Source organism: Rhinopithecus bieti, unplaced genomic scaffold (assembly GCF_001698545.2).
Source record: "Rhinopithecus bieti isolate Rb0 unplaced genomic scaffold, ASM169854v2 scaffold_3040, whole genome shotgun sequence".
NCBI classification, from domain to species: Eukaryota; Metazoa; Chordata; class Mammalia; order Primates; family Cercopithecidae; genus Rhinopithecus; species Rhinopithecus bieti.
The window spans coordinates 5,388,620-5,415,173 of record NW_016804657.1 but is presented as its reverse complement, the minus strand read 5'-3'; the positions used below and the strand labels follow the sequence as shown (position 1 = coordinate 5,415,173).

Genomic DNA, 26,554 nt, shown 5'->3' with positions numbered 1-26,554 from the left:
ATAGAGGGGATGCCTAAATAACAGATTTGGCTACAGTAAAATATTCACTCAATCTCTCTTTTTAAAAATATAGTAAGAACTCCTTTATGACATTCTGCTGGAAAACAAGACAATGATTAATCATATCATATGCCCATTGTGCTATATCAAGTATTTTCAAAGTGTCAGGTTTTCTGAAATTTACAGGGAAATTATTTGAACCCTAATTTCTCTAAAATGCTGCAAAAGCACAAGGATCTGCATTTTAGCAGAGCTCCACTGTATATCAGTATTGCAATGGTAGGTACTATGTAAATATATTATACATGTATATCAAGGAAAATTGTATACAAATAAGTAATATAAATAAATACTAAATATTATTTGTAAAATTTTTACCAAAAGATCAGTAGTTTCTGAACTATCTGAATTAATATCAAATTCAAAGGCCATTTTCTCTTTTATTACTTTCTTCAATGGGTATATTCAGGTTTTCTCTTTGCTGTAGTTTTGGTTTTGTTGGTGTCTTCACTGTATATGCCTATCCAAAAATAAAAAACAATATATTATCATATCAAAATATGCTTTATTAATAAAGGATTTCACAAATAATTTTAAGGCAATTTGAGTCCTTAGCAATCAGAAACTTCCATTATTATTGGCAAGTATATGAGGCAAAAATTTTGAGTAAGAATTAAATCAGATGTTTTTGATACCGTAAGTTGTCTTTCTTCAAAAATTTTATAATGGTAGACTTTCTTTGCCCTTCCTTTAACTTGCTGAAGAAAATAAGAAAGAGAAAGAGTGAAACAGAGAGACAGATACACTTCAGATTCAGCAATCAACAATCTTAGGGGCCTTAATATTTCTAATCATGATCTCAAAAAATAACTGAGTGAGCTTTTCTCACTCCACAAAACTCCTTATTACTTTGTAAGAAAATATGCTTGCTTATTTTTATATTGGTAAAGTGATTCACATTAGTCAATGTTTCACATTCTAATTTTTATAATTTGTAAAAGTATCTTTTAAAAGTAAGGTCAAAAGCCAAGCACAGTGGCCCATGCCTGTAATCCCAACACTTTGAAAGACCAAGGCAGGAAGATTGCTTGAGGCCAGTTCAAGACTAATCTGAGCAACATAGCAAGGCCCCAGCTCTAAAATATTTTTTAATTAAAAAGACACAGCCAGGTATGGTGGCCCATCTCTATAGTCTCAGCTACTCAGGAGGCTGAAGCAGGAGAATTGCTTGAGCCAGTAGTTCAAGGTAGCAGTGGGCCATGATCATGTCACTGTAACCCAGCCCAGGACACAGAGCAAAAGCCTGACAAAAAAGACAAAAACAAAGCAAACAAACAAAAAAAGTTAAGGTCAGAGACATCAGCAAAAATGGCAGAGTAATGAGCTCTAAAATTCACTCCTCCATAAAAAAACATAAAAATACTGGTAAAAACTTGTCAGAATCAGTTTTTTTCCAGAACTCTGGAAATTAACCAAAGGCTTGCAGCCACCTGGAGAGCGCTTATTCTTTAAAAAAATAAAATAAAATGGTTGAACCTCTTTAGGAACCCCAAACTTTGTGGTGTCTTAACTTCCCCAGTCCCATCCCCTGTTCTAGCTCTATGTTATCCTTAAAGAATAACAGCCCACATTCCTGGTGCAGCCTGGCAGCCACCAGACAGAACAGAACAGAATTGAAGCTCTTTCAAAGCTTTATTCCCAAAGAATTGTCATTATTTGATTTGTCTGGTGGGTCTCTGCAAGATCCCACTTAAAGGCTGATGGCTGATTACATTCAACCTGAGCGCTCACTAGTGAAAAAATGCCTTCTCCTTGGTGTGTGTGTATGTGAAGTAGGGGGTAGAATTTGTCAAAAATAACAACAAGCATTTTAACTTTGCAGCAACATGAAGCAGTGATGAATAGTTGGGACAAACAAAAGACTTACCAAAAACTTTAAAAGAAAAGCTAGGAAATGAAAAACCCATGGGGACTTTGAAAAGCTCTGACATATTCCTGGAAATATAGAGTGCCATACATATGTGTAAGGCTATCTACAGGCTCAAGAAAGTCCTGAAAAGGCCCTAAGTTTTCACCACGGGCTAATCTTGAGATTCTGTACAAGCAAGAATGGGAAGCTAAGGCAGAGTTGTCAACTACCTGGCTGAGTGTTGAAGGCATGCCCTTACACACAGATAATAGAGACTTTTGACAAACATTGGGAAATTTATTGATTCTAGGCATTTAAAGAAATTTCTGTCCAAACATTAGCTAAAAACTAAGCTAATCAAGGAGAGCCTTTAGTGGCACTCACAACAAAAAATACAAACTTTACAGAATTAGTCTAGAAAAGTTACAAAACAAACAATAAGTACAACAAGGAGCAACAACAAATAATGGGAATAAGAGAGAATCTGATTTCCAGAGTTGTTATATTTTAAATGTCCAGTTTTAAACAAAAATTATGAGACATGCAAAGAAAGAAGAAAGTATGGCCCAAATAGAAAAGGAAAAGAACAGACAATAGAAACTGTCCCTGAGGAAGCCTTGACATTGGACTTACTAGACAAAGCTTTAAAGTCAGCTATTTTAAATATATTCAAAGAGTTAAAGAAAATTATATCTAAAGAAATGAAGAAAAGCATGAAAACAACATCTCACTAAATGGAATATCAATAAAGAGAAACAAATTATAAAAAGAACCAGATAGAAATTCTGGAATTAAAAAATGGAATAGCTGAAATGAAAATTTACTAGAAGGGCTTAATAGCAGATTTGGGCAAGCAGAAGAAAAATCTATCAGCCTGAATATAATTCAACTGATATGGAATAGAAAAAAATAATGAAGAAAAACAAAGTCTCAGAGACTTGCAGACACCATCAAACACACCTGAGAAACTGAGAAGGAAAAGGCATGACATTTAAGCTTAGTGGGATGGAGACAATTGAGATCCTTTTCCTTTCAACTCCCAAGACAAGTGAGGCAGGAACTCCAAGAGCATCTTTATAAAGAATACTAGGAGTGCTTCCAAGGAAGAAAGACTGGCATCTCATTCCCCAGTTAGATACGAACCTAGGCAGCAAATTTGTCTGTCTTTGTATCTAGCTGAGGAGAGGAAAAGGAAACGAGAGAGAGGAAAGAGAGATCAAAGGTAGAGCATCTGCACTGCCATTTAGCATGGCAAAGTTGTATGAATTCCCCATGGATTAAGTGGATGTATGGAAGACATCCAGAATTGGGCCACTTTGCTAGAGGCATCTGCTCCAAGATGACTGCTAAGGACTACAGATGCAAGATGATGTGGGGTAAACAGCAAATGGAACTAGTAACTGTGGTGGTGCTATAAAATGTCAGGTCAGAATCAGATTTCCTGTGTCAGGGCCTTAAACACTGATAAATAACTAGTAAGTTATGAAATTTGCCCATGATGACATTAAGTTGTGGACAGTGATAGAAAAAAAAGAAACAATTTCATATCGAAGGCCAGGCACAGTAACTCACACCTATAATCCCAATACTTTGGAAGACCAAGACAGGAGGATCAGTTAAGGCCAGGAGTTCAAGACCATCCTAGGCAACACAGCAAGATCTTGTCTTTACATTTCATGCTGATACCACAAAAAAATTGAAACTTTCAAGAAACTAGTTATATATGTGTGCGTCACGCCAGGTATATGGTGATAACAGAACTTTATTTATTAAAAAATTACTACTAACTTGGAAAGTTTAGACACAAACCTTTGGTAATGGTGTAGATAAAGTATTTTTGGCAGATGTCCACAGATAGTCTCTTTTATCTTTCGATTTGCCATGATCAACTGATGGGAAATTTCGAGATATAGTTTGTGAAGGAACTGCTTTAGAATCAAATTTCCAGTAAATTTCAGGTGTTTCCAATAAAGATGTCTGGGTTTTCTGCATTGAACAACAAGAGTGAATAAAACCATCACTAAATGTCATTTTAATTATTTATTTCTTTAATTAAAGTGCAGCAACTAGTAGAATTAACAATGAAATATGCAAATTTATCCCCAAATTTATCATTGACTAGATAAGTTTGAATAAATTACAGTTATCTCCTTTGTCGCTTGCCCATTTAAGATGCAAATGTTATCTGCCCCTGCCTGTCTTCACAGAGCCTCTATGAAAACAAATAAGATAGGCCGGGCGCGGTGGCTCAAGCCTGTAATCTCAGCACTTTGGGAGGCCGAGACGGGCGGATCAGCGAGGTCAGGAGATCGAGACCCATCCCTGGCCTAACACTCGTGAAACCCCGTCTCCATAGGCTAAAAAATAGCAAAAAACTGCAGCTGGGTGATGGTGGCCGGGCGGCCAGTAGTCGCCGGGCAGCTACTCGGGAGGCTGAGGCAGGAGAATGGCCCGTAAACCCCGGGGAGGGCTGGAGCTTGCAGTGAGCTGAGATCCGGCCCTGCACTCGCAGCCTGGGTGAGCAGGCGAGACTCCCGTCTCAAAAAAAAAAAAAAAAAAAAAAAAAAAAAAAAAAAATAAGATATCTTAGAGGTTGTTATTCTCAGCAAACTAATGAAGGAACAGAAAGCCAAATACCACATGGGCTCATTTATAAGTGGGAGCTAAATCATGAGAACACATGGACACATAGAGGGAGACAACAACACAAACTGGGGCCTATCAGAGCATGCAGGATGGGAGGAGGAAGAGGATCAGGAAAAATAACTAACGGGTATAGTCTTAATACCTGGGTGATAAAATAATCTGTACAACAAACCCCCATGACAGATGTTTACCTATATAATAAATCTGTACATGTACCCCTGAACTTAAAATAAAGTTAAATTTTTAAAAATGAAAACAAATAAGATATCTCAACTCTCTGACCAAAAGTTGAGGATTCGCTTTAAAAAATAAAAAATCTGTACTCCTAGTGGCAAAAGCCCTAATCTATGGTTCATTACAATAGCCTAAAAGTCAAAAGGAAATCTATTCTAATTTTCATTCATTCTCTTTCATACATTGATACTTCTTTTCACCTATAAAATATCAGTCTTTTCCTATCCACCAGCCTACTTTGCCTCCAAAAGCAAGGAGAATAATTATGAAAGTAAAAAATGAGACAAATTTTCAGGGAAAAAAACTGAGAAAATGGCTATTTGCTTTAAATCTAAATAAATAAATTGCAAGTTTACTCGAAATACTTGACACTTTTTTCAACTCTATTTCCTCAGTTCTCTTTCACTCTACCTTTGTATACAGCTTCTTTTAGTACCTGACCTAGCTTTCCAGTAAAAGCTGGTAATAGTTGCTTTAGTGGGATTCTACATGAAAATGAAACTCATGCTCATCACTTTCTATTTCACCACTTTCTTTGGTCACCACCATCTCCACGAATACAATTGTGGCAATTACTCATATGAAAGAAACAATAGAGCACACACACACACAAAGGGACTACAAGGACAAAATTTGAAAGCATGGTGGCTAAACTTTCAGTGCATTTAAATTAGGGTATATGATAAAGAGGCAACTATATGTACTATACAAAAATCATTGAACTAGGAGCCAAGTACATAACATGGTCTTTTCTCCTAGATCTTTCCTATGTTTCCAGATTATTTAAGTAAATCTTCAAGTATCTCCAAGCTTAAATTTATTCATCTATAAATCAAGGGGCTAAATGAGATGGCTTATATCTTTCCTGCCCAGTACTAGTGATCTGTCATTTCATAATCCTTTCTCCAGCAAGTATGAATTTTTTCAGAGTTGCATTTCTGTATCCTTTTCCCTACATATTTATATATCATAGTTGATGACAACATTTTGATGAAAGCACTTTTTTTTACTGCTGTCTGGATTCATCAGGGGTAAACTTTGGAACCTCCAAAATGTAACTGCTTTCATGGACAAATTGTTCCTCCCTACAAATAGAATGACAATTTAAGGTCACTGCACCACCTTGTGGCCATATCTGGAATTTGACATTTCCCTGGTAGTCTTTTTTGGAAGGATGTAACATTCATAGTTATGCATGTAAACAGAAAATTCACAAATTTCTCTGCTGTATTTTTCAAACAAACGTTTATAAGGCATGTGCTATGTGCCAAGCACTATTTTAAATGTTTTACAAATACCATCTAATTTAATCCTCATAACAACTTTAGGAAATAGGTATTATTATTATCCCTTTATAGATGAGGAAATTGAAACATGAAGAAGTAAAGTAACTTGTCCAAACTCAGAAACGTTTGGTAAATTTAACAAGGCTTATGTTTCAATAGTGTTGGAATAAAGTATAGTAAAAAAAAGCCTAGTTAAATTTCTTCATTTATCATTTTTTTCATTTTGCAACATACATATGGTTCATTTTCCAACATATATATCTAGACTCTCAGATAAAATATATGGCAATTACTAATCCACTTGATAATGGAAACATATAGAATTATACATGAATCAAAACATCTCTATAAGAATGTGATACAAACTTTCATAATATGAACACATTCTAAATTTAGAAAACAATATTGGAGATTAACCAATTTGCTTATATTCATTAGATACTTCCGTAAGTCTATATCTAACCATTCTGGCTAGTTTTATTATGATTATAATTTCTCCAAATATAATGTTTCCAAGTGTCTAGCACAGTGTAGGAAACATACAAAGCACTCAATATTCACTCACAGGTTCAATACATCTTTTCTTTATTCTCTTTTAACCTAAATGTAATAAAATGTAATGAACTGTTCTCAAACTACTCTGAGTGTCATTTCCTTCCAGTTTAACTATAATCGTAGCAACCTCTGTGGGAACTTAGAAGACTATATCACTATATGTAAAGAAAATTCTTAATCATTTTAACCAAAAATTTGCTAAATCAAAATTATTCTGCAACAATCCTATAGTATCAGCTAGGTTAGAAGCTGAGGGGTATTCTCCTTCTCTATGACTGATGTTTCCTTCCATATGCAGGGAGTACTACCAGGGTAACATTCCAAACCTCTTCCTGATTCCTTAGGGGAGAAAAAATTACTTAATGTGATTGGTGAATTTAAAGAAAGGGAGAAGTTGGTCACATACAGCTCAATCTCTCCCTTATTCCTCCTCTTGAGAACTAAAAGAATTACACATAAATTCTGCTCTACTCCTTTATAACCTAAGTTTTACAAGACCAGACGATCGAGTGGGTAGACCTATGCTATTTAAGCTCTACTTGTGACAGTAGATAAATTTTTCTAATTTGGGAGTTCAAGATTAAGAGATCCTCTTGCCTTCAAATATAAACTGCATTCTCCAGTATTTAAAATATTGATACTTTTTAATAAAGTCTTCAATAATAAAATATTATTTTTTCCTTGTTTTCGCGTTTGCGTTTGGCAACAGAGGAAAACAGGATGTCATTTATTATGGGCCACCTCAAAACCCAAATTAGACGAATAATCTTAAATGTTTTGACTTGTTTATGAAAAATATTTTGCCTCTAACATTAAAAAAAATTTTAAGACCCACGAAGTACATAATTTAATTAAAAACATATAATAGAATTGGTAGGGGAGAAAAAACTGAAATCTTTTTCCTTCTTTTTTGTTTCTGCATTAGAACCTTTCTCTAAATCTCCAATACAAAATTTTGAAAGTTTTAGCTAAAATGTTTATTGAATTACATTAATAGCAAGAATAATTTCGGAATTGAAATTGCTATGAAATATTTAAATATACTATTTGCTATTTTCCCTCTTTATAAACAAATCAATTTCTAAGTAGATGGGGTTAGAAATAATTTGTTATTTTAAAATATGAGAATCTATTGCCCTCTTACCTTGTCTTTTTTTCTTTAAAGTTAGCTATGTTTTCTTTTGCCTCTCCTTGGAGTTTTTCCTATTAAAAATAATTATCAAGGTCAAATAACATAATCATCACCATGATCAAATGATATTTTTGATCAAATCTTTTTCTAATGAGTATTAACAAGAAGATGCTAACTCTCATCTTATAAGTATAAAAGAAAAAGAAAGTTAGTTCCTTTCTAACAGAGTGGTTATTTATTTGGGTTTTGACTATCTTTCCTTTTATTCTATCAGTCTCTTTAGTGTCGTCTCTGGTTAGACTTTGAAAGTTCTTGTTAAAACTCTGATGGTATACTCTCTAGGAGAGTCGTAGTGACATTGTCCATAACTTATGTTATATCTGGGACTATTGACAACAGTACAGTATGCAATGTAATTGATGCATGGGAACTTCTTCTTGTTGCATATATTTCCACAACCTCCCTGTTGAGGCAGGAGAATTAGGGGTCTGGGGCGGGAACCTAAGGGACTGATTCACAGACGTTCCTAGAACTGAATAAAGCAAACCCCAGCCTCTCAACCCCAAGTAACAAAAGGGATCAGGGCCTACTCCCTATGCATGCTACCCCACTTTCCCACTCTTTGTTTTCTGTTTTGTGATGGGGAAAAATGAACAAGTACCTTCTGATTGGTTCTGTCCTGCACTAATCAGACTGGTCACAGACCAAGTCATTCATATGTACTCTGCTAACTTTACTTTGCCTCTGATGGCTCACCTTATGCAACCATAGACTGGTTGAAGCGTCACTACGTTCATTTACATAGGATGTAACAAGTAACCAAGGTAAACCTCCTAGAGGGTATTTAAACCCCCAGAAAACTCTGTAACCAGCCACTCTTGAGCAGGTGCTTGAGCCCCTTTCCTAGCTTCGTGTAGTTTCATTTCAATAATTGTGCTTTTTCTTAAAAAGAAAAAAAAAAAAAAAAAGAACTCTGAATGTTAGCTTTCTTATTTGTAAAATAAAGTTAATGGAACAAATTACAGAATGAGAGATACGCAGAAGTAACTAAGCTGTGAAAAGTTGCAAAAAGATCTAAAATATTGTGAGCCTTTACAGGTAGAATTAGATTTTTCCATGCATGTTGAGAAAAGGTGCAGTTCAGTTAGACTTTCAATAATGAACAAGTTTTCAACAGGGGATAAGTAGAGACGAGGGGTAAAAGGAAAAACTGAGAAGCAAAAATCATCACATGAATAAATACAGAAAAGAGCACAATACTTAGGAAATAATACGTAACTTTTGCTGAAGAATAGGGTATATGTATAGTCAAGATAAAAACGGAAAGGAGAGCTGTTGTCAGAGCGGAAGGAGTGATGTGCTAATATCACTAGATAGAATTTACTCAGTAAGATAAAAGAAAAGCCTGGCCTACATAAATGAATACATAGGGTGCCTGTAATATGACAACCATCTGAAGAACAAAATTTTTACAACTCCGGGGAGTACTAGATGTCTTAGAAAGTAAAAATCTCCAAGTGTGCAGAACTTTAGGCAGTAAAACTTGCCCATGATGTCTAGGCCAATATCTATCCTCACTGAATACCTTGCATACACCATGTTATCTCTCCCACAGCATTGCTCCTAACCACAGAACTCACTTCACTATGAAAGAAGCTGGCTGCAAACTGATGTAATAGTATTTGCTACTGTTCTTATTATGTATCCTATCATCTAGCAATGGTTGATCTTCAGTTATAGTAACAATTGGAGTGTACTCTAAGGGGCTGGCATGCTTGTCTTTTAAGACAAAGTACATTTCCTAAACCAGCAATACCATAATGACTCTCAGAATGTGTATCTTGGCTTCTAGAGGACAGAGAGATAAACCATTGCCCACAACTGCACTGTCTCTGCAATTCTGACTTTTCCTGGTCTGAAGATCTTGGTAAAGTCTGTTCTAATAAAATATATGTTTCCAAGGTGTGAAATAGCTCATACAAGAATGTGCATCTTTAGTGGTAGCTAAATAATTCCCTTAGACCAAAGAGACGGCCATACCTCTAAGGTTCCTATTTAATCTGAATAAGTAAAATATGCCTGTAATATGGCCTGGCAAACACAGGGTTGACTTGAGCAACCAGAGTAGATAATGACAGCTTTGTGACCAAATTTTGGATCTAAATAAATTTATCAGCCTATAGCCATTTGAATAAAAAGGAAGCCTGGTACTCTAGTGGAAAAGTTCTGAAATAATATAACACATACTACATCCTTCCTACTATATTATGCACCAAGGATTAAAATATTAAGACATGGGTAATTGCACATCAACTAACTTAATTCTTGGGAATCTATAATGCCACTATTTTTTTCACTAGTCAGAGTGCAAGCATATCAGTGTCAAGCAATAATTAGAATTTTATCAGAGTCTACCTCATCGTGAGCCCATGGAACCATAAACCTATCTTGTGCTCATTTTTTTAGATTCTAAGTATATAGTTTGAATAAACTCAATAAAAGGAATAATCCCCATGTTTGTTCTGACCACAGAGTAAGAGATTTTAAGGTTGAAAGGACCAACTAGAACACTTTGAATCTCTCTCTCCATATCAAGATAGTAAACAAATTTCACATTGCTAGGCAGAGATTAAGGCCCCATTAAATTAATGAAATATACAGGAAAAATGATTTATCATAATCCCCAAAAGCCAACCTATTTTAATTAGAAGTTAAGACGGTCATCTAGTAACAGTTTCCTATACCAATTGGTTTATAGGTAAAGTGGGGATTGTTATATTAACTGAGAACTTGGAAAAAAGTTGCATATAAAAGATGAGCTGAATCTATGTAAATATAAAGCTCAAGTTAAAGAGATACAGGAATCATAGTTAAATAACAGAATATACATTTTTAACAATCTTGACAATGTAGAATAATAAATACTAAAATTGTATATGCAGGGGAATATGAAACAGGAGACAGTATTAGATACACTATTTTAAAATATAAAGGTAATCAATAAACTAATTTAAAAGGCTACATACACCTTCCAAATCAACCAACGTAAGACACACACACACACACTTTAGAGAATAAGAAAGAAAATAAGTATTACTATGTAATGAAAAATAAGATGATAAAAACTTTATTAAAATATATAATCAATGAAGAGTTAATATCTAGAATCTATAAGCAATTCCTACAACTCAACAACAAAAAGTTGGATTAAAATTATTATTAACCCAATTCAAAAATGGGCAAAAGACTTGAATAATTAAACCACCAAAGAAGATATACAATGTCCAATAGGCATATTAAAAATAGTCACCATTGCTAGTCATACAAGAAATGCAAATCATAGCCACATGAGATAATGCCTACACACACTAGGATGGCCACTATCAAATGAACAGGACATAACAAATGCTGATGTGGAGAAATTAGAATCCTTATGCACTGTTGCGTGGGTATGTCAAATGGTACAGTCACTACGGCCAATATAGAGGTTCTCAAAAAATTAATGATACAGTTGCTGTATGATCCAAGAATTCCACTTCTGGAAATATATCCCAAAGAATTCATAGCAAGATCTTAAAGAGATAGTTGCACACTCACTTTCATTACAGGATTATTCACAATAGCAAGAGGTAGAAGCAACCCAAATGTCCATCAAGAGAAAAATAATAAGGAAAATATGGTATATACATATAATAGAATATTATGCAGTCTTTAAAAAGGGCATCCTGTTACATACTACAACATAGATAAACCTTGAAGACATTATGCTAAGTGAAATAAGCCAGTCATGTAAACACAAATACCATATGATTACACTCATATAAAGTATTCAAAATCAGAAACAGAATGTACAAATGCCAAGGACTGGGAGGAAGAGGAAAAGGGAACTCATGTTGAATGGGTATAGACTTTTAGTTTTACAAGATGGAAAACTACCGAATTCTGTTGCACAAGGTGAATATACTTAACACTGCTGAATGGTACATTTAAAAAGTGTTAAGATGGTGCACTTAATGTTATATGTTTTTTATCACAATAATGAAGTTAAAGCACAAACCATTCAACTTATGCATATCAACATAAAAATGCTAAATAAAATATTGGCCAGCATAATCTAACATTATATTTTAAAAATACATTATGACCAAATAGAGTTTATTACAGAAACATAAGAATAATTCAAAACTGATACATATCACATCAACAAATACAATCAGGAAAACTAACCTATTAGTCAAAAAAAGACTCTCGGGTTACAGATTCAATCAAGGTTAATAAAAAATAGACAAAAACACAGGAGACAAATACAATAAGAAAGTGAGGGTCACAATATGAATACCAGATAAAGCTGATTTGGGGGCAAAAAGACAAAAATAAAGTATACTATTTCCAAAAAAAAAATGAATTAGTATAAACTTTTATACAACAAATAGTATTCATCAAAATATACAAGGCAAAATTAGTGGAGAATTCAAAAGGAAGAGAAAGATAGTAGTAATAGAACCCTTAACTCCTTTTAGCTCATGATTGATCAAACAGAAAAATTATATAAGAAATTTAAAGTATATATAATTGAAATGCAATAAATCAAACTTCTTGGTAAAGACGGTAAAGTCAGATTACAAAATCTTCCTTCTCCTAAACTAACAACAACAACAACAAAAAAAAGCAAGAGAGGAAGAGAGGAAAAGAAACAAAAGTAGTTAAAAACTGGCAAAAATACATTCAACAACAAAATCATACAGTCTCATGCTATAATCTCTAATACTAGTGAGGCTTAGTAAGAGCCACAATATACAATTGTGCTCATTTGACCCCACTCACTGTGGCTCCTCACCCTATTACTACTTGTAGAGTATTGGTGAAAGAAAATGAAAACATATAATAATGAAAGTAAAGGTCACTAATATACCTGAATTTTGTAAGAAGAGATTTGAGGACATAAATAGGCAATCCAGGAAAAAGATGCCTAGAAAATGCATAACAAGTGATCAGTAGGAAAAATCACTTAAGTTTATATTTTGGTCTCTCTCAGTTGGAGACAGGAAGCACAACCATAACCATAAAGAATTAGTTATCCTTGCCAATAAACAGAACATACTAGAAATAAAGTCAAAAGATAAACTTCTTGAACAGAAGATTCCCCTATAAGAATACAAAGCACAAAAAGAGACTCACTAAGAGCACCAGGTAAATTTTATCTTTTTCTCTGGGCTCCTCTCATCACCCTGTAAGTGGAATATTCCAAATCATGATATTTATATCTTTGCACTCACAAAGCTGTGCAAGTGACGTAACAGAGCTTGAAAAGACTGGTAAAATGACCAAAATAAATAACCACAGCTTATCCTATCAGACAGTCACACAGGCCCCAGGGCTCTACACTGAGCTGGTAAAAAGATCTGAAGCCTGAGGAAAACATATAACAAGAAAACTACAAAACACTGGACTTAATCTGCACTATGGACCAAAAGGATGTAATAGATATTTATAAATATTTCATCCAACAGTTGCAAAATAAACATTCTTCTCCTAAGCACATGAATCAATCTTAAGGACAGAACACATGCTAGCCGCAAAACAAGTTTTAAACATTCAAAAATGGAAATCACATCAAGTATCTTGTCTGACAATGAAATAAACCAGAAATCAATAACAAAGGGAATTTGGGAAACTATAAAATCACATGGAATTTAAACAATATGCTCCAGAATGACCAGTGGGTCAATGAGGAGATTAAAATGGCAACCAAAAAATTTGTTGAAACAAATAATTGGAATAAAACACAACAAAATCTATGGGATACAGCAAAGGCAGTACTAAGAGGGATGTATACAGCTATAACCATCTACATCAAAAAAGAAGAAAAACTTCAAATAACCTAATGATACATCTTAAAGAACTAGAAAAGCATGAGCAAACCAAACCCAAAGTTAGTAGAAGAAAAGAAATAATAAAGATCAGAGTAGAAATAAATGAAATTGAAGAAAATGATGCAAAAGATCAATGAAACAAAAAGTTTATTTTTTTGAAAAGATATACAGAAGGACAAACCATTAGCCAGACAAACTTTTTTTCTCTCTTTTTTTTAAAGAGAGAAGCCTCAAATAAATAAAATGAGAGTTGGAAAAGGAGACATTACAATCAATACCACAGAAATTCAAAGGATCGCTAGAGGTTACTATGAGGTAAATATATGCCAATAAATTTTAAAACCTAAAAATAAATTAATTCCTAGACACATACAATCTACAAAAATTGAACCATGAAGAAGGTCCAAAACTTGAATAAATCAATAACAACTAGCAAGACCGAAGTTATAATAAAAAGTCTCCCAACGAAGAAAAACCTAGGACCCAATGACTTTACCGCAAAATTTTACCTAACATTTAAAGAAGAATTAATACCACCCCTGCTCAAAGTATTCTGAAAAACAGAGGAGAGGGGGATACTTCCAAATTCATTCTATGAGGCCAGTAGTACCCTTAAACCAAACCCAGACACAAAGACACATTAAAAAAAGAAAACTAAAGGCCCATATCCCTGATGAGCATTGATGCAAAAATCCTCAAAAAAATATGGGCAAACCAAATTCAACAACACATTAAAAGATCATCATCATGGCTGTGTGATTTATCCCATGGATGCAAGAATGATTCGACATACACAAATAAATCAGTGTGATATATCATATCAAACCATACGATCATTTCAATGGATGCTGGAAAAGCTTTTGATAAAATTTAACATCCCTTCATGATTAAAAACACTCAAAAAAACTGGGTATAGAAGGAATGTATCTCAACATAATAAAAGCCATACATGACAGACTCACAGCTAGTATCATACTGAACGGGGAAGTACTGAAAGCTGCTAAAGCAAGATCTCAGCCCTACACTGGAGGTCTGGATATAAATTTGGCTCTGTTGGCTGTTGTGGGAGTACAGAGGGAGTGAAACTGGCCTTGCTGGCTGTGTGGGAGCTGGGTGAGGCCTGTCGATGCCAGCTTTCCCCCTACTTCCCTGGCGACCTGTACAAAGCATCACAGGCAGCCATAATCCCCCTTGGAACTTAACTCCATTGGCCTGAGAACCACTACCCCAACCCTCACAATGGTGGCAGCAAGCCCCGACCAAGTAAAGTCTGAGCTCAGAAACGCCTAACCCTGTCCCTACCTGATGGTCTTTCTCTACCTGACCTAGTAACTGAAGACAAAAGAAATAAACTCATGGGAGCGCTACAGCTCTGCCCATTACCTGAGAAACCCGAATACTTATCCAGGTGATCTTAGGCCAAGCTTGTATCCCTCCACACTACCATAGATGATGCTCTCTTGAAGGCAACACCACGTGGCTGGAGGCCAACCAACTCAAAGCATTACAGCAACTCTTAACAGATCAACTCTACTCCAAGGAAGGGGAAAACAACAGCTAATTCCACCACCTATAACACCCTGGCTAACCAGAGGTCCTGAATCTGTTCACGTCACAACTTCACTGCCAGCATAACCAGCATTTGAGAAAACCAGCACACTAAACAAAACTACAAGCAGGGACTCTCACAGAGTCTACTTCACTGCCCTGCTACCTCCACCAGAGAAGGTGCTGGTAGCCACGGCTGAGAGACCTGAAGACGAATCACAACATAGTACTCTTTGCAGACACTCCCCACTACCAGCCTGGAGCCTGATAGCTCTGCTGGGTAGCTAGGCCCAGAAGAGCAATAACAATCACTGTAGTCATGCTCTCAGGAAGCCCCATCCCTAGGGGAAGCGGGAGAGCACCACACAAGGGATCATCCCATGGGGACAAAAGAATCTGAACCAGCAGCCCTTGGAAGTCCAGATCTTTCCTCTGACATAGTCCCATCCAAATTAGACAAAAAAAAAAAAAAAAAGAACAATTCTGGTAATATGCCAAAACAAGGTTCTATAACACCACCAAAAGATCACACTAGCTCACCAGCAATGGATCAAAACCAAGAAGAAATCTCTGAATTGCCAGAAAAAGAATTCAGAAGATCGATAAGCTATTCAAGGAGGCACCAGAGAAAGGTGAAAACAAACTTAAAGAAACTTAAAAAATAATATAGGATAGGAGTGAAAAAAAAATCTCCAAAGAAATAGATATCATAAAAAAAGAAAATCACAGCTTCTGGAAATGAAAGACACACAGAAATGCAAAATACACTGGAAAGTTTCAACAATAGAACTGAACAAGTAAAGGGAAGAACTATAGAGCTCAAAGACAAGGCTTTCAAATTAATCCAATCCAATAAAGACAAAGAAAAAATGGGGGCAGGGGGCTGGCAAGATGATCAAATAGAATAGCTCTGGTCTGCAGCTGCTAGCGAGACCAACGCAGAAGGTGGGTGATTTCTGCATTTCCAACTGAGATACCCAGTTCATCTCACTGGGACTGCTTAGACAGTGGGTGCAGCCCACAGAGGGCGAGCAGAAGCAGGGTGGGGTGTTGCCTCACCCAGGAAGCACAAGGGACCAGGGAACTCGCTCTCCTAGCCAAGGGAAGCTGTGAGGGACTGTACCATGAGGGATGGTGCTATGCAGCCCAGATACTACACTTTTCTTACGGTTTCTGCAACCTGCAGACCAGGAGATTCTGTTGGGTGCCTACACAACCAGGGCCCTGGGTTTCAAGCACAAAACTGGGTGGGTATTTGGGAACCTAGCTAGCTGAAGGAGTTTTTTTTTTTTTTTTTTTTTTTTTTGTACCCCGGTTGCACCTGAAACTCCAATGAGACAGAACTGTTCAGTCCCCTGGAAAAGGGCTGAAGCCAGGGAGCTGAGTAGTCTTGCTCAGCGGATCCCACCCCCATGGAGCTAACAAGCTAAAATTCACTGGCTTGAACAAACTAAAAGCTAAAATTCACTGGCTTGAAATTCTCGCTGCCAAAACAGCAGTCTGAAGTCAACCTGGGATGCTTGAGCTTGTTGGGGGAGGAGGAGGGGAGTCCATCATTACTGAGGCTTCAGCAGGCTGTTTTCCCCGCACAGTGTAAACAAAGCCACTGGGAAGTTCGAACTGAGCAGAGCCCACTGCAGCACAGCAAAGCTGCTATAGCCAGACCGCCTCTCTAGATTCCTCCTCTCTGGGCAAGGCATCTCTGAAAGAAAGGCAGCAGCCCCAGTCAGGGGCTTATAGATAAAACTCCCAGCTCCCTGGAACAAAGCACCTGGGGAAAGGAACACCTGTGGGTGCAGCTTCAGCAGACTTAAATGTTCCTGCCTGACAGCTCTGAAGAGAGCAGAGGATCTCCCAGCACAGTGCTCAGCTCTGCTAAGGGACAGAATGCCTCCTCAAGTGGGTCCCTGAACCCTGTGCCTCCTGTCTGGGAGACACTTCCCAGGAGCTGACAGAAACCTCATATAGGAAAACTGCAGCTGGTATCTGGCAGGTGCCCCTCTGGGATGAAGCTTCCAGAGGATAGAGCAGGCAGCAATATTTGCTGTTCTGCAGCCTCCACTGGTGATACCCAAGTAAACAGGGTCTGGAGTACACCCCCAGCAAACTCCAGCAGACCTACAGAAGAGGTACCTGACTATTAGAAGTAAAACTAGCAAACAGAAAGCAATAGCATCAACATCAACCAAAAGGACGTCCATGCAAAAACCCCAGCTGAAGGTCTCCAACATCAAAGACCAAAAGTAGATAAATTCATGAAGATGAGGAAAAACCAGTGCAAAAAGGCTGAAAATTCAAAAAACCAGAATGCTTCTTCTCCTCCAAATGATCACAACTCCTCACCAGCAAGGAAACAAAACTGGATGGAGAATGAGTTTGATGAATTGACAGAGTAGGCTTCAGATGGTGAGTAATAACAAACTCCTCCAAGCTAAAAAAGCATGTTCTAACCCAATGCAAAGGAGCTAAGAACCTTGATAAAAGGTTACAGGAACTGGTAAATAGAATAACCAGTTTAGAGAATATAAATGACCTGACAGAGCTGAAAAACACAGCATGAGAACTTCATGAAACACACACAAGCATCAATAGCCAAATCAATCAAGAGGAAGAAAGGATATCAGAGACTGAAGATCAACTTAATGAAATAAAGTATGAAGACAAGATTAGAGAAAAAGAATGAAAAGGAACAAAGACTCCAAGAAATATGGGACTATGTGAAAAGACCAAACCAACATTTGTTTGGTGTACCTGAAAGTGACAGGGAGAACAGAACCAAGTTGGAAAACACACTTCAAGATATTATCCAGGAGAAATTCCCCAATCTAGCAAGACAGGCCAACATTCAAATTCAGGAAATACAGAGAACACCACAAAGATACTCCTCAAGAAGAACAACCCTAAGACACATAATTGTCAGATTCACCAAGGTTGAAATGAAGGAAAAAATCTTAAGGGCAGTCAGAGAGAAAGGTCAGGTTATCCACAAAGGGAAGTCCATCACATTAACAGTGGATCTCTCTGCAGAAACCCTACAAGCCAGAAGAGAGTGGGGGGCCAGTATTCAACATGCTTAAAGAAAAGAATTTTCAACCCAGAATTTCATATCCAGCTAAACTAACCTTTATAAGTGAAGGATAAATAAAATCCTTTACAGGCAAGCAATGATGAGGGATGTTGTCACCACCAGGCCTGCCTTACAAGAGCTTCTGAAGGAAGCACTAATTAGGGAAAGGAAAAACCGGTACCAGCCACTGCAAAAGCATACCAAAATGTAAAGACCATCAACACTGAAGAAACTGCATCAACTAATGGGTAAAATAACCAGTTGGCATCATAATGACAGGATCAAATTCACACATAACAATATTAACCTTAAATGTAAATGAGCTAAATGTCCCAATTAAAGGACACAGACTGGCACATTGGACAAAGAGTCAAGACCCATCGGTGTGCTGTATTCAGGAGACCCATCTCATGTGCAAAGACACACATAGGCTCAAAATAAAGGGATTGAGGAATATTTACCAAGCAAATGGAAAGTAAACAAACAAAACAGCAGAGGTTGCAATTCTAGTCTCTGATAAAACAGACTTTAAACCAACAAAGATCAAAAAAGACAAGAAGGGCATTACATAATGGTAAAGGGATCAATGCAACAAGAAGAGCTAACTATCCTAAATATATGCACCCAATACAAGAGCACCCAGATTCATAAAGCAAGTTTTAAGAGACCTACAAAGAGACTTAGACTCCCACACTATAATAGTGGGAGACTTTAAAACTTCACTGTTAATATTAGACAGATCAATGAGACAGAAAATCAACAAGGATATTCATGACTTGAACTCAGCTCTGGACCAAACGGACCTAATAGACATCTACAGAACTCTCCACCCCAAAGCAACAGAATATACATTCTTCTCAGCACCACATAGCACTTATTCTAAAACTGACCACATAATTGGAAGTAAAACACTCCTCAGCAAATGCAAAAGAACAGAAATCATTATAAACAGTCTCTCAGACCACACTGCAATGAAATTAGAACTCAGGATTAAGAAACTCACTCAAGGCTGAGCACAGTGGCTCACACCTGTAATCCCAGCACTCTGGGAGGCCGAGGAAGGCCAGTCACTTGAGGTCAGAAGTTCAACACCAGCCTAGCCAATATGGTGAAAACCCATCTCTACAAAAAGTACAAAAATTAGCTGGGCATGCTGGCACATGCCTGTAGTCCCAGCTACTTGGGAGGCTGAGACAGGAGAATCGCTCAAATCTGGGAGGCACAGGTTGCAGTGAGTCAAGATGGCACCACTGTACTCCAGCCTCGGTAGCAGACTGAGACTACATCTTAAAAAAAAAAAGGAACTCACTCAAAAACACACAAGTATGTGAAAACTAAAACTGCTCCTGAATGACTACTGGTTAAGTAACAAAATTAAGGCAGAAATAAATAAGTTCTTTAAAACCAATGAGAACAAAGATGAAATGTACCAGAATCTCTGGGACATAGCTAAAACAGTGTTTATAGGGAAATTTATAGCACTAAATGCCCACATCAGAAAGCGAGAAACATCTAAAATCAATACCCTAACATCACAATTAAAAGAACTAGAGAAGCAAAAGCAAACAAATTCAAAAGCTGGCAGAAAACAAGAAATAACTAAGATCAGAGCAGAACTGAAGGACACCAAGACACGAAAAACCCTTCAAAAAAATCAATGAATGCAGGACCTGGCCTTTTGAAAAGATTAACAAAATAGATAGACTGCTAGCCAGACTAATAAAGAAGAAAAGAGAGAAGAATCAAATAGACACAATAAAAAATGATAAAAGGGATATCACCACTGATCCCACAGAAATACAAACTACCATCAGAGAATACTATAAACACTTCTACACAAATAAACTAGAAAATCTAGAAGAAATGGATAAATTCCTGGACACATACACCCTCCCAAGACTAAACAAGGAAGAAGTCAAATCCCTGAATAGACCAATAACAAGTTCTGAAATTGAGGCAGTAATTAATAGCCTATGAACCAAAAAAAAGCCCAGGACCAGATGGATTCACAGTCGAATTCTACCAGAGGTACAAAGAGGAGCCAGTATCATTCCTTCTGAAACTATGCCAAACAGAGAAAGAGAGACTCCTCCCTAACTCAGTTTATGAGGCCAGCATCATCTTGATACCAAACCTGGCAGAGACACAACAAAAACAGAAAATTTCAGGCCAATATCCCTGATGAACATCAATGTGATAATCCTCAATAAAATACTGACAAACCGAATCCAGCAGCACATCAAAAAGCTTATCCACCACAATGAAGTTGGCTTCATCCCTGGGTGGTAAGGCTGGTTCAACATATGCAAATCAATAAACATAATCCATCACATAAACAGAACCATGTAAAAACCACATGATTATCTCAATAAATGCAGAAAAGGCCTTTAATAAAATTCAACACCCCTTCATGCTAAAAACAGTCAATAAACTAGGTAGTGATGGAACATATCTTAAAATAATAAGAGCTGATTAGGACAAACCCATAGCCAATATCATACTGAATGGGCCAAACCTGGAAGCATTCCCTTTGAAAACCAGCACAAGACAAGGATGCCCTCTCTTACCACTCCTATTCAACATAGTATGGGAAGTTCTGGCCAGGGCAATCAGGAAAGAGAAACAAATAAAGGTCATTCAAATAGGAAGAGAGGAAGTCAAATTGTCTCTGTTTGCAGATGACATGATGGTATATTTAGAAACCCCTATCATCTCAGCCCAAAAACTCCTTAAGCTGATAAGCAACTTCAGCAAAGTCTCAGGATGCAAAATCAATGTGCAAAAATCACAAGCATTCCTATACACCAATAACAGACAAACAGAGAGCCAAATCATAAGTGAACTCCCATTCATAATTGCTACAAAGAGAATAAAATACCTAGGAATACAACTTACTAGGATGTGAAGGACCTCTTCAAGGAGAACTACAAACCACTGCTCAAGGAAATAAGAGAGGACACAAACAAATGGAAAAACATTCCATGCTCATGGATAGGAAGAATCAATATCATGAAAATGGCCATATTGCCCAAAGTAATTTACAGATTCAATGCTGTCCCCATATCAAGCTACCATTGACTTTCTTCACCATATTAGAAAAAACTAATTTAAATTTCATATAGAACTAAAAAAGAGCCCATATAGCCAAGACAATCCTAAGCAAAAAGAACAATGCGGGAGGTATCACGCTACCTGACTCCAAACTATACTACAAGGCTACAGTAACCAAAACAGCATGGTACTGGTAACAAAACAGATATATAGACCTATGGAACAGAACAGAGGCCTCAGGAATAATGTCACACATCTGCAACCATCTGATCTTTAACAAACCTGACAAAAACAAGAAATGGAGAAAGGATTCCCTGTTTAATAAATGGTGTTGGGAAAACCGGCTAGCCATATGCAGAAAACTGAAACCGGGCCCCTTCCTTACACCTTATAAAAAAATTAACTCAAGATGGATTAAAGACTTAAACTTAAGACCTAAACCCATTAAAAACCCTAGAAGAAAACCTAGACAATACCATTCAGGATATAGGCATGAGCAAAGACTTCATAACTAAAACACCAAAAACAATTGCAACAAAAGCCAAAATAGACAAATGGGATCTAATTAAATGAAAGAGCTTCTGCACTGCAAAAGAAACTATCATCAGAGTGAACAGGCAACCTACAGAATGGGAGAAAATTTTTGCAATCTATCCATCTGACAAAGGGCTAGTATCCAGAATCTACAGGAACTTAAACAAATTTACAAGAAAAAAACAACCCCATCAAAAAGTGGGCAAAGAATATGAACAGACACTTCTCAAAAGAAGACATTTATGCAGCCAACAAACATGAAAAAAAAGCTAATCATCACTGATCATTAGAGAAATGCAAATCAAAACCACAAGGAGATACCATCTCACATGAGTTAGAATGACAATCATTAAAAAGTCAGGAAACAACAGATGCTGGAGAGGATGTGGAGAAATAGGAATGCTTTTACACTGCTGGGGAGTGTAAATTAGTTCAACCATTGTGGAAGACAGTGTGGTGATTCCTCAAGGATCTAGAACCAGAAATACCATTTGACCCAGCAAACCCATTACTGGGTATATACCCAAAGGATTATAAATCATTCTATTATAAAGACACATGCACACATATGTTTATTGCAGCACTATTCACAATAGCAAAGACTTGGAACCAACCCAAATGCCCATCAATGATAGTCTGGATAAAGAAAATGTGGCACATATATACCATGGAATACTATGCAGCCATAAAAAAGAATGAGTTCATATCCTTTGCAGGGACATGGATGAAGTTGGAAACCATCATTCTCAGCAAACTAACACAGAAACAGAAAACCAAACACCACATGCTCTCACTCGTAAGTGGAAGCTGAACAATGAAAACATATGCGCACAGGGAGGGGAACATCACATACTGGGGTCTGTCAGGGGGTGGGGGGCAAGGGGAGGGATAGCATTAGGAGAAATACCTAATGTAGATGACGGGTTGATGGGTGCAGCAAACCACCATGGCACATGTATACCTATGTAACAAACCTGCACATTCTGCACATGTATCCCAGAATTTAAAGTATAATAAAAAAGAAACAAAAAAGAAAAAATACTTTTAAAAAATGAACAAAGCCTCCAAGAAGCTTGGGATTATGTTAAACAAACAAACCTAAGAAAAATTGGTGTTCCTGAGGAAGAACAGAAATCTAAGACTTTGGAAAATTTATTTGAGAGAAGAATCAAGGAAAACTTCCCTGACCTTGCTAGAGATCTAGGCATCCAAATACAAGAGGTTCGAAGAATACCCAGGAAATTCATTGCAAAAGATCATAATCTAGGCACATAGTCATCAAATTATCTAAAGTTGAGATGAAGGAAAGAATCTAAAGAGCTTTGAGGCAAAAGCATCAAGCTAACCAATAAAGGAAAACCGATCGGATTAATAGCAGACTTCTCAGCAGAAACCTTACAAGCTAGTAGGGACTGGGGTCTTATCTTTAGACTCCTTAAACAAAATAATTATCAGCCAATAATTTTGTATCCAGTGTAACTAAGCTTCAAAAATGAAGAAAAGATAGTCTTCTTCAGACAAACAAATGCTGAGAGAATTCACCACTACCAACCTAGCACTACAATAACTGCTAAAAAGAGCTCTACATCTTGAAACAAAACCTAAAAATACACCAAAATAGAACTTCCTTAAAGTATAAATCTCACAAGGCCTATAAAACAATAACATAATGAAAAAAAATCAAGGATTCAGGCAACAAATAGCACAATGAATGGAAGAGTACCTCACATCTCAATACTAATGTTGAATGTAAATGGCCTAAATGCTCCACTTAAAAGATACAGAATAGCAGAATGTATAAGAATTCACCAACCAAGTATCTGCTGTCTTTAACAGACTCACCTAACACATAAGGACTCACATAAACTTAAAGTAAAGGGGTGGAAAAAGATATTCCATGCAAATGGACACCAAAAGCAGGCAAGAGTAGTTATTCTTATATCAGACAAAAGACTTTAAAGCAACAACAGTTTAAAAAGACAAAAAGAGACATTACATAATGATAAAAGGACTTGTTTAACAGGAAAATATCACAGACCTAAAAATATATGCACCTAACACTGGAGCTCCCAAATTTATAAAACAATGACTACCAGACCTTAAAAATGAGATAGGCTGGGCGTGGTGGATCACACCAGTAATCTCAGCACTTTGGGAGGCTGAGGCAGGCCCGATCACCTGAGGTCAGGAGTTCGAGACCAGCCTGGCCAACATGGCAAAACCCTCTCTCTACTAAAAAAATACAAAAATTAGCTGGGCATTGTGCCAGGTGCCTGTAATCTCAGCTACTCTACTCGGGAGGCTGATGCAGAAGAATTGCTTAAACCTGGGAGGCAAAGGTTTCAGTGAGGCGAAATCGTGCCACTGCACTCCAGCCTGGGCAAAAGGGTGAGACACAGTCTCAAAAAAAAAAAAAAAATTAGATAGCAACACAAATAATAGTGGGGGACTTCAATACTTTACTGGCAGCACTAGACAAGTCATCAAGACAGAAAATCAACAAGACAGAAAATCATTTAAGAAAAAATGGACTTAAACTATACCCTGGAACAGATGCACTTAACAGGTATTTACAGAACATTCTACCTAACAACTGCAGAATATACATTCTATTCATCACCACATGGAACATTCTCCAAGACAGACCATATGAAAGGCCACAAAACAAGTCTCAATGAATTTAAGAACACTGAAATTATATCAAGTACTCTCTCAGACCACAGTGGAATAAAATTGGAAATCAACTCCAGAAGAAACTCTCAAAACCAGGCAAATACATGGAAATTAAATAATCTACTCCTGAATGATCTTTGGGTCAACGATGAAATCAAGATGGAAATTTTAAAATTCTTTGAACCAAACAATAATAGTGACACAGCCTATCAATGCCTCTGAGACACAGCAAAAGCAGTACTAAGAGGAAAGTTCATAGCATTAAACGCCTACATCAAAAAGTCTGAAAGAGCACAAATAGACAATCTAAAGACACACCTCAAGGAACCAGAGGAACAAGAATAAACCAAACACAAATTCAGCAGAACAAAAGAAATCACAAAGACCAGAGCATAGCTAAATGAAATTGAAACAAAAAATACAAAAGGTAAATGAAACATATTCTCCATATGTATATGTCATACACCAAATGGGATTTATTCTAGGGAATAGCATTCAAAAATCAACCAAGGTAATTCACCATATCAACAAGCTAAAAGAAAATCATATGATAATATCAATCAATGCAGAAAAGCATCTGATAAAATCCAGTACCAATTCATGATTTTAAAACTCTAATTAAATTAGTACAAGGAGATTACATCAACTTGATTTTTTAAATCTAGAAAAAAATATATAGCTAACATCATACTTGATTCAAAAATTGAATGCTTTTCTCCCTACATTTATCAATACTGCAAGCATGTATGCTCTCACCACTTATTATAATGTCTACCACATGGTGCTGGAAGTTCTAGTCACTCACTGCAATAAGTCAAGAAAAAGAAATAAAGGCCAGGCATGGTGACTCATGCCTGTAATGCTAGCACTTTGGGAGCCCGAGGCAGGTGGATCACGAGGTCAAGAGATCGAAACCAACCTGGACAACATGGTGAAACCCTGTCTCTACTACAAAGACAAAAATTAGCTGCGTGTGGTGGCATGTGCCTGTAGTCCCAGTTACTCGGGAGGCTGAGGCAGGAGAATCTCTTGAACCCGGATGGTGGAGGTTGCAGTGAGCTGAGATCACGCCACTGCACTCCAGCCTGGTGACACAGCAAGACGCCGTCTCAAAAATAAATAAATAAATAAATAAAAATAAATAAAAAGCACACTGTATGGAAAGGATAAAATAAAATATAATAATTATTATTGTATTTATTAATATTAGTGTTTTATCCTTTCTAGTCATCCTGCAGATGACAAATGTCTGCACAGAAAATCACAAAGAATAAAAACAAGCATTATAGAGCTAATAAATAGGTTTAGCATGGGCACAGGATACAAAATAAACACAAAAATCAACCATGTTTCTATACACTAATGATGAGCATATAGGAAACAAAATTAAAAACACAATCTATTGCACTGCATGATGACCACCACTAATAATAACATATTGTGTATTTCAAAACTGTTAAAAAATTTTTAAAGTTCTCACCACAAAAAATGGTAAGCTGGTAAGGTCACAGACATGTTAATTAGCTTGACTGAATCTTCTATAATGTACATGTACGTATATCAACATGTCACATTGCACCTCATAAATGCACACAATTACTATTTATCAATTAAAAATTAATAAAAAGAATAAATTTCTACTTTTTTCAATTGCATGAAAGGAAATGAAATAGATATACATTTAACAAAACAGGTTCAGAGGCTATATAATGAAAATTGTGAAATGCTTATGAAAGAAATCAAATATGTAACAAATGGAGAAAAATACCACACTATAGATTTGAAAACTCAACAAAGATGTCAATTTTCCTCAAACTGTGATCTATAGGTTTAATAAATTTTCTAATCTACGTCTGATTGGGGTCCCTGAAAGTGAGGGGGAAAATGGAACCAAGTTGGAAAACACTCTTCAGGATATCATCCAGGAGAACTTCCCCAACCTAGTAGGGCAGGCCAACATTCAAATTCAGGAAATACAGAGAACGCCACAAAGATACTCCTCCAGAAGAGCAACTCCAAGACACATAATTGCCAGATTCACCAAAC

The 26,554-nt window shown here is 36.7% G+C and overlaps 1 protein-coding gene across 1 annotated transcript in view; it reads right to left on the bottom strand.

Moving 5' to 3' along the window:
• SYCP1 (synaptonemal complex protein 1) overlaps positions 1-26,554 on the bottom strand; it is a 131,005-nt gene that overhangs the window by 10,163 nt on the left and 94,288 nt on the right. Inside the window, 3 exon segments of the mRNA XM_017869585.1 lie at positions 379-436; positions 438-520; positions 3,719-3,895. Of these exon segments, the coding sequence (XP_017725074.1) occupies positions 379-436; positions 438-520; positions 3,719-3,895 (318 nt within the window).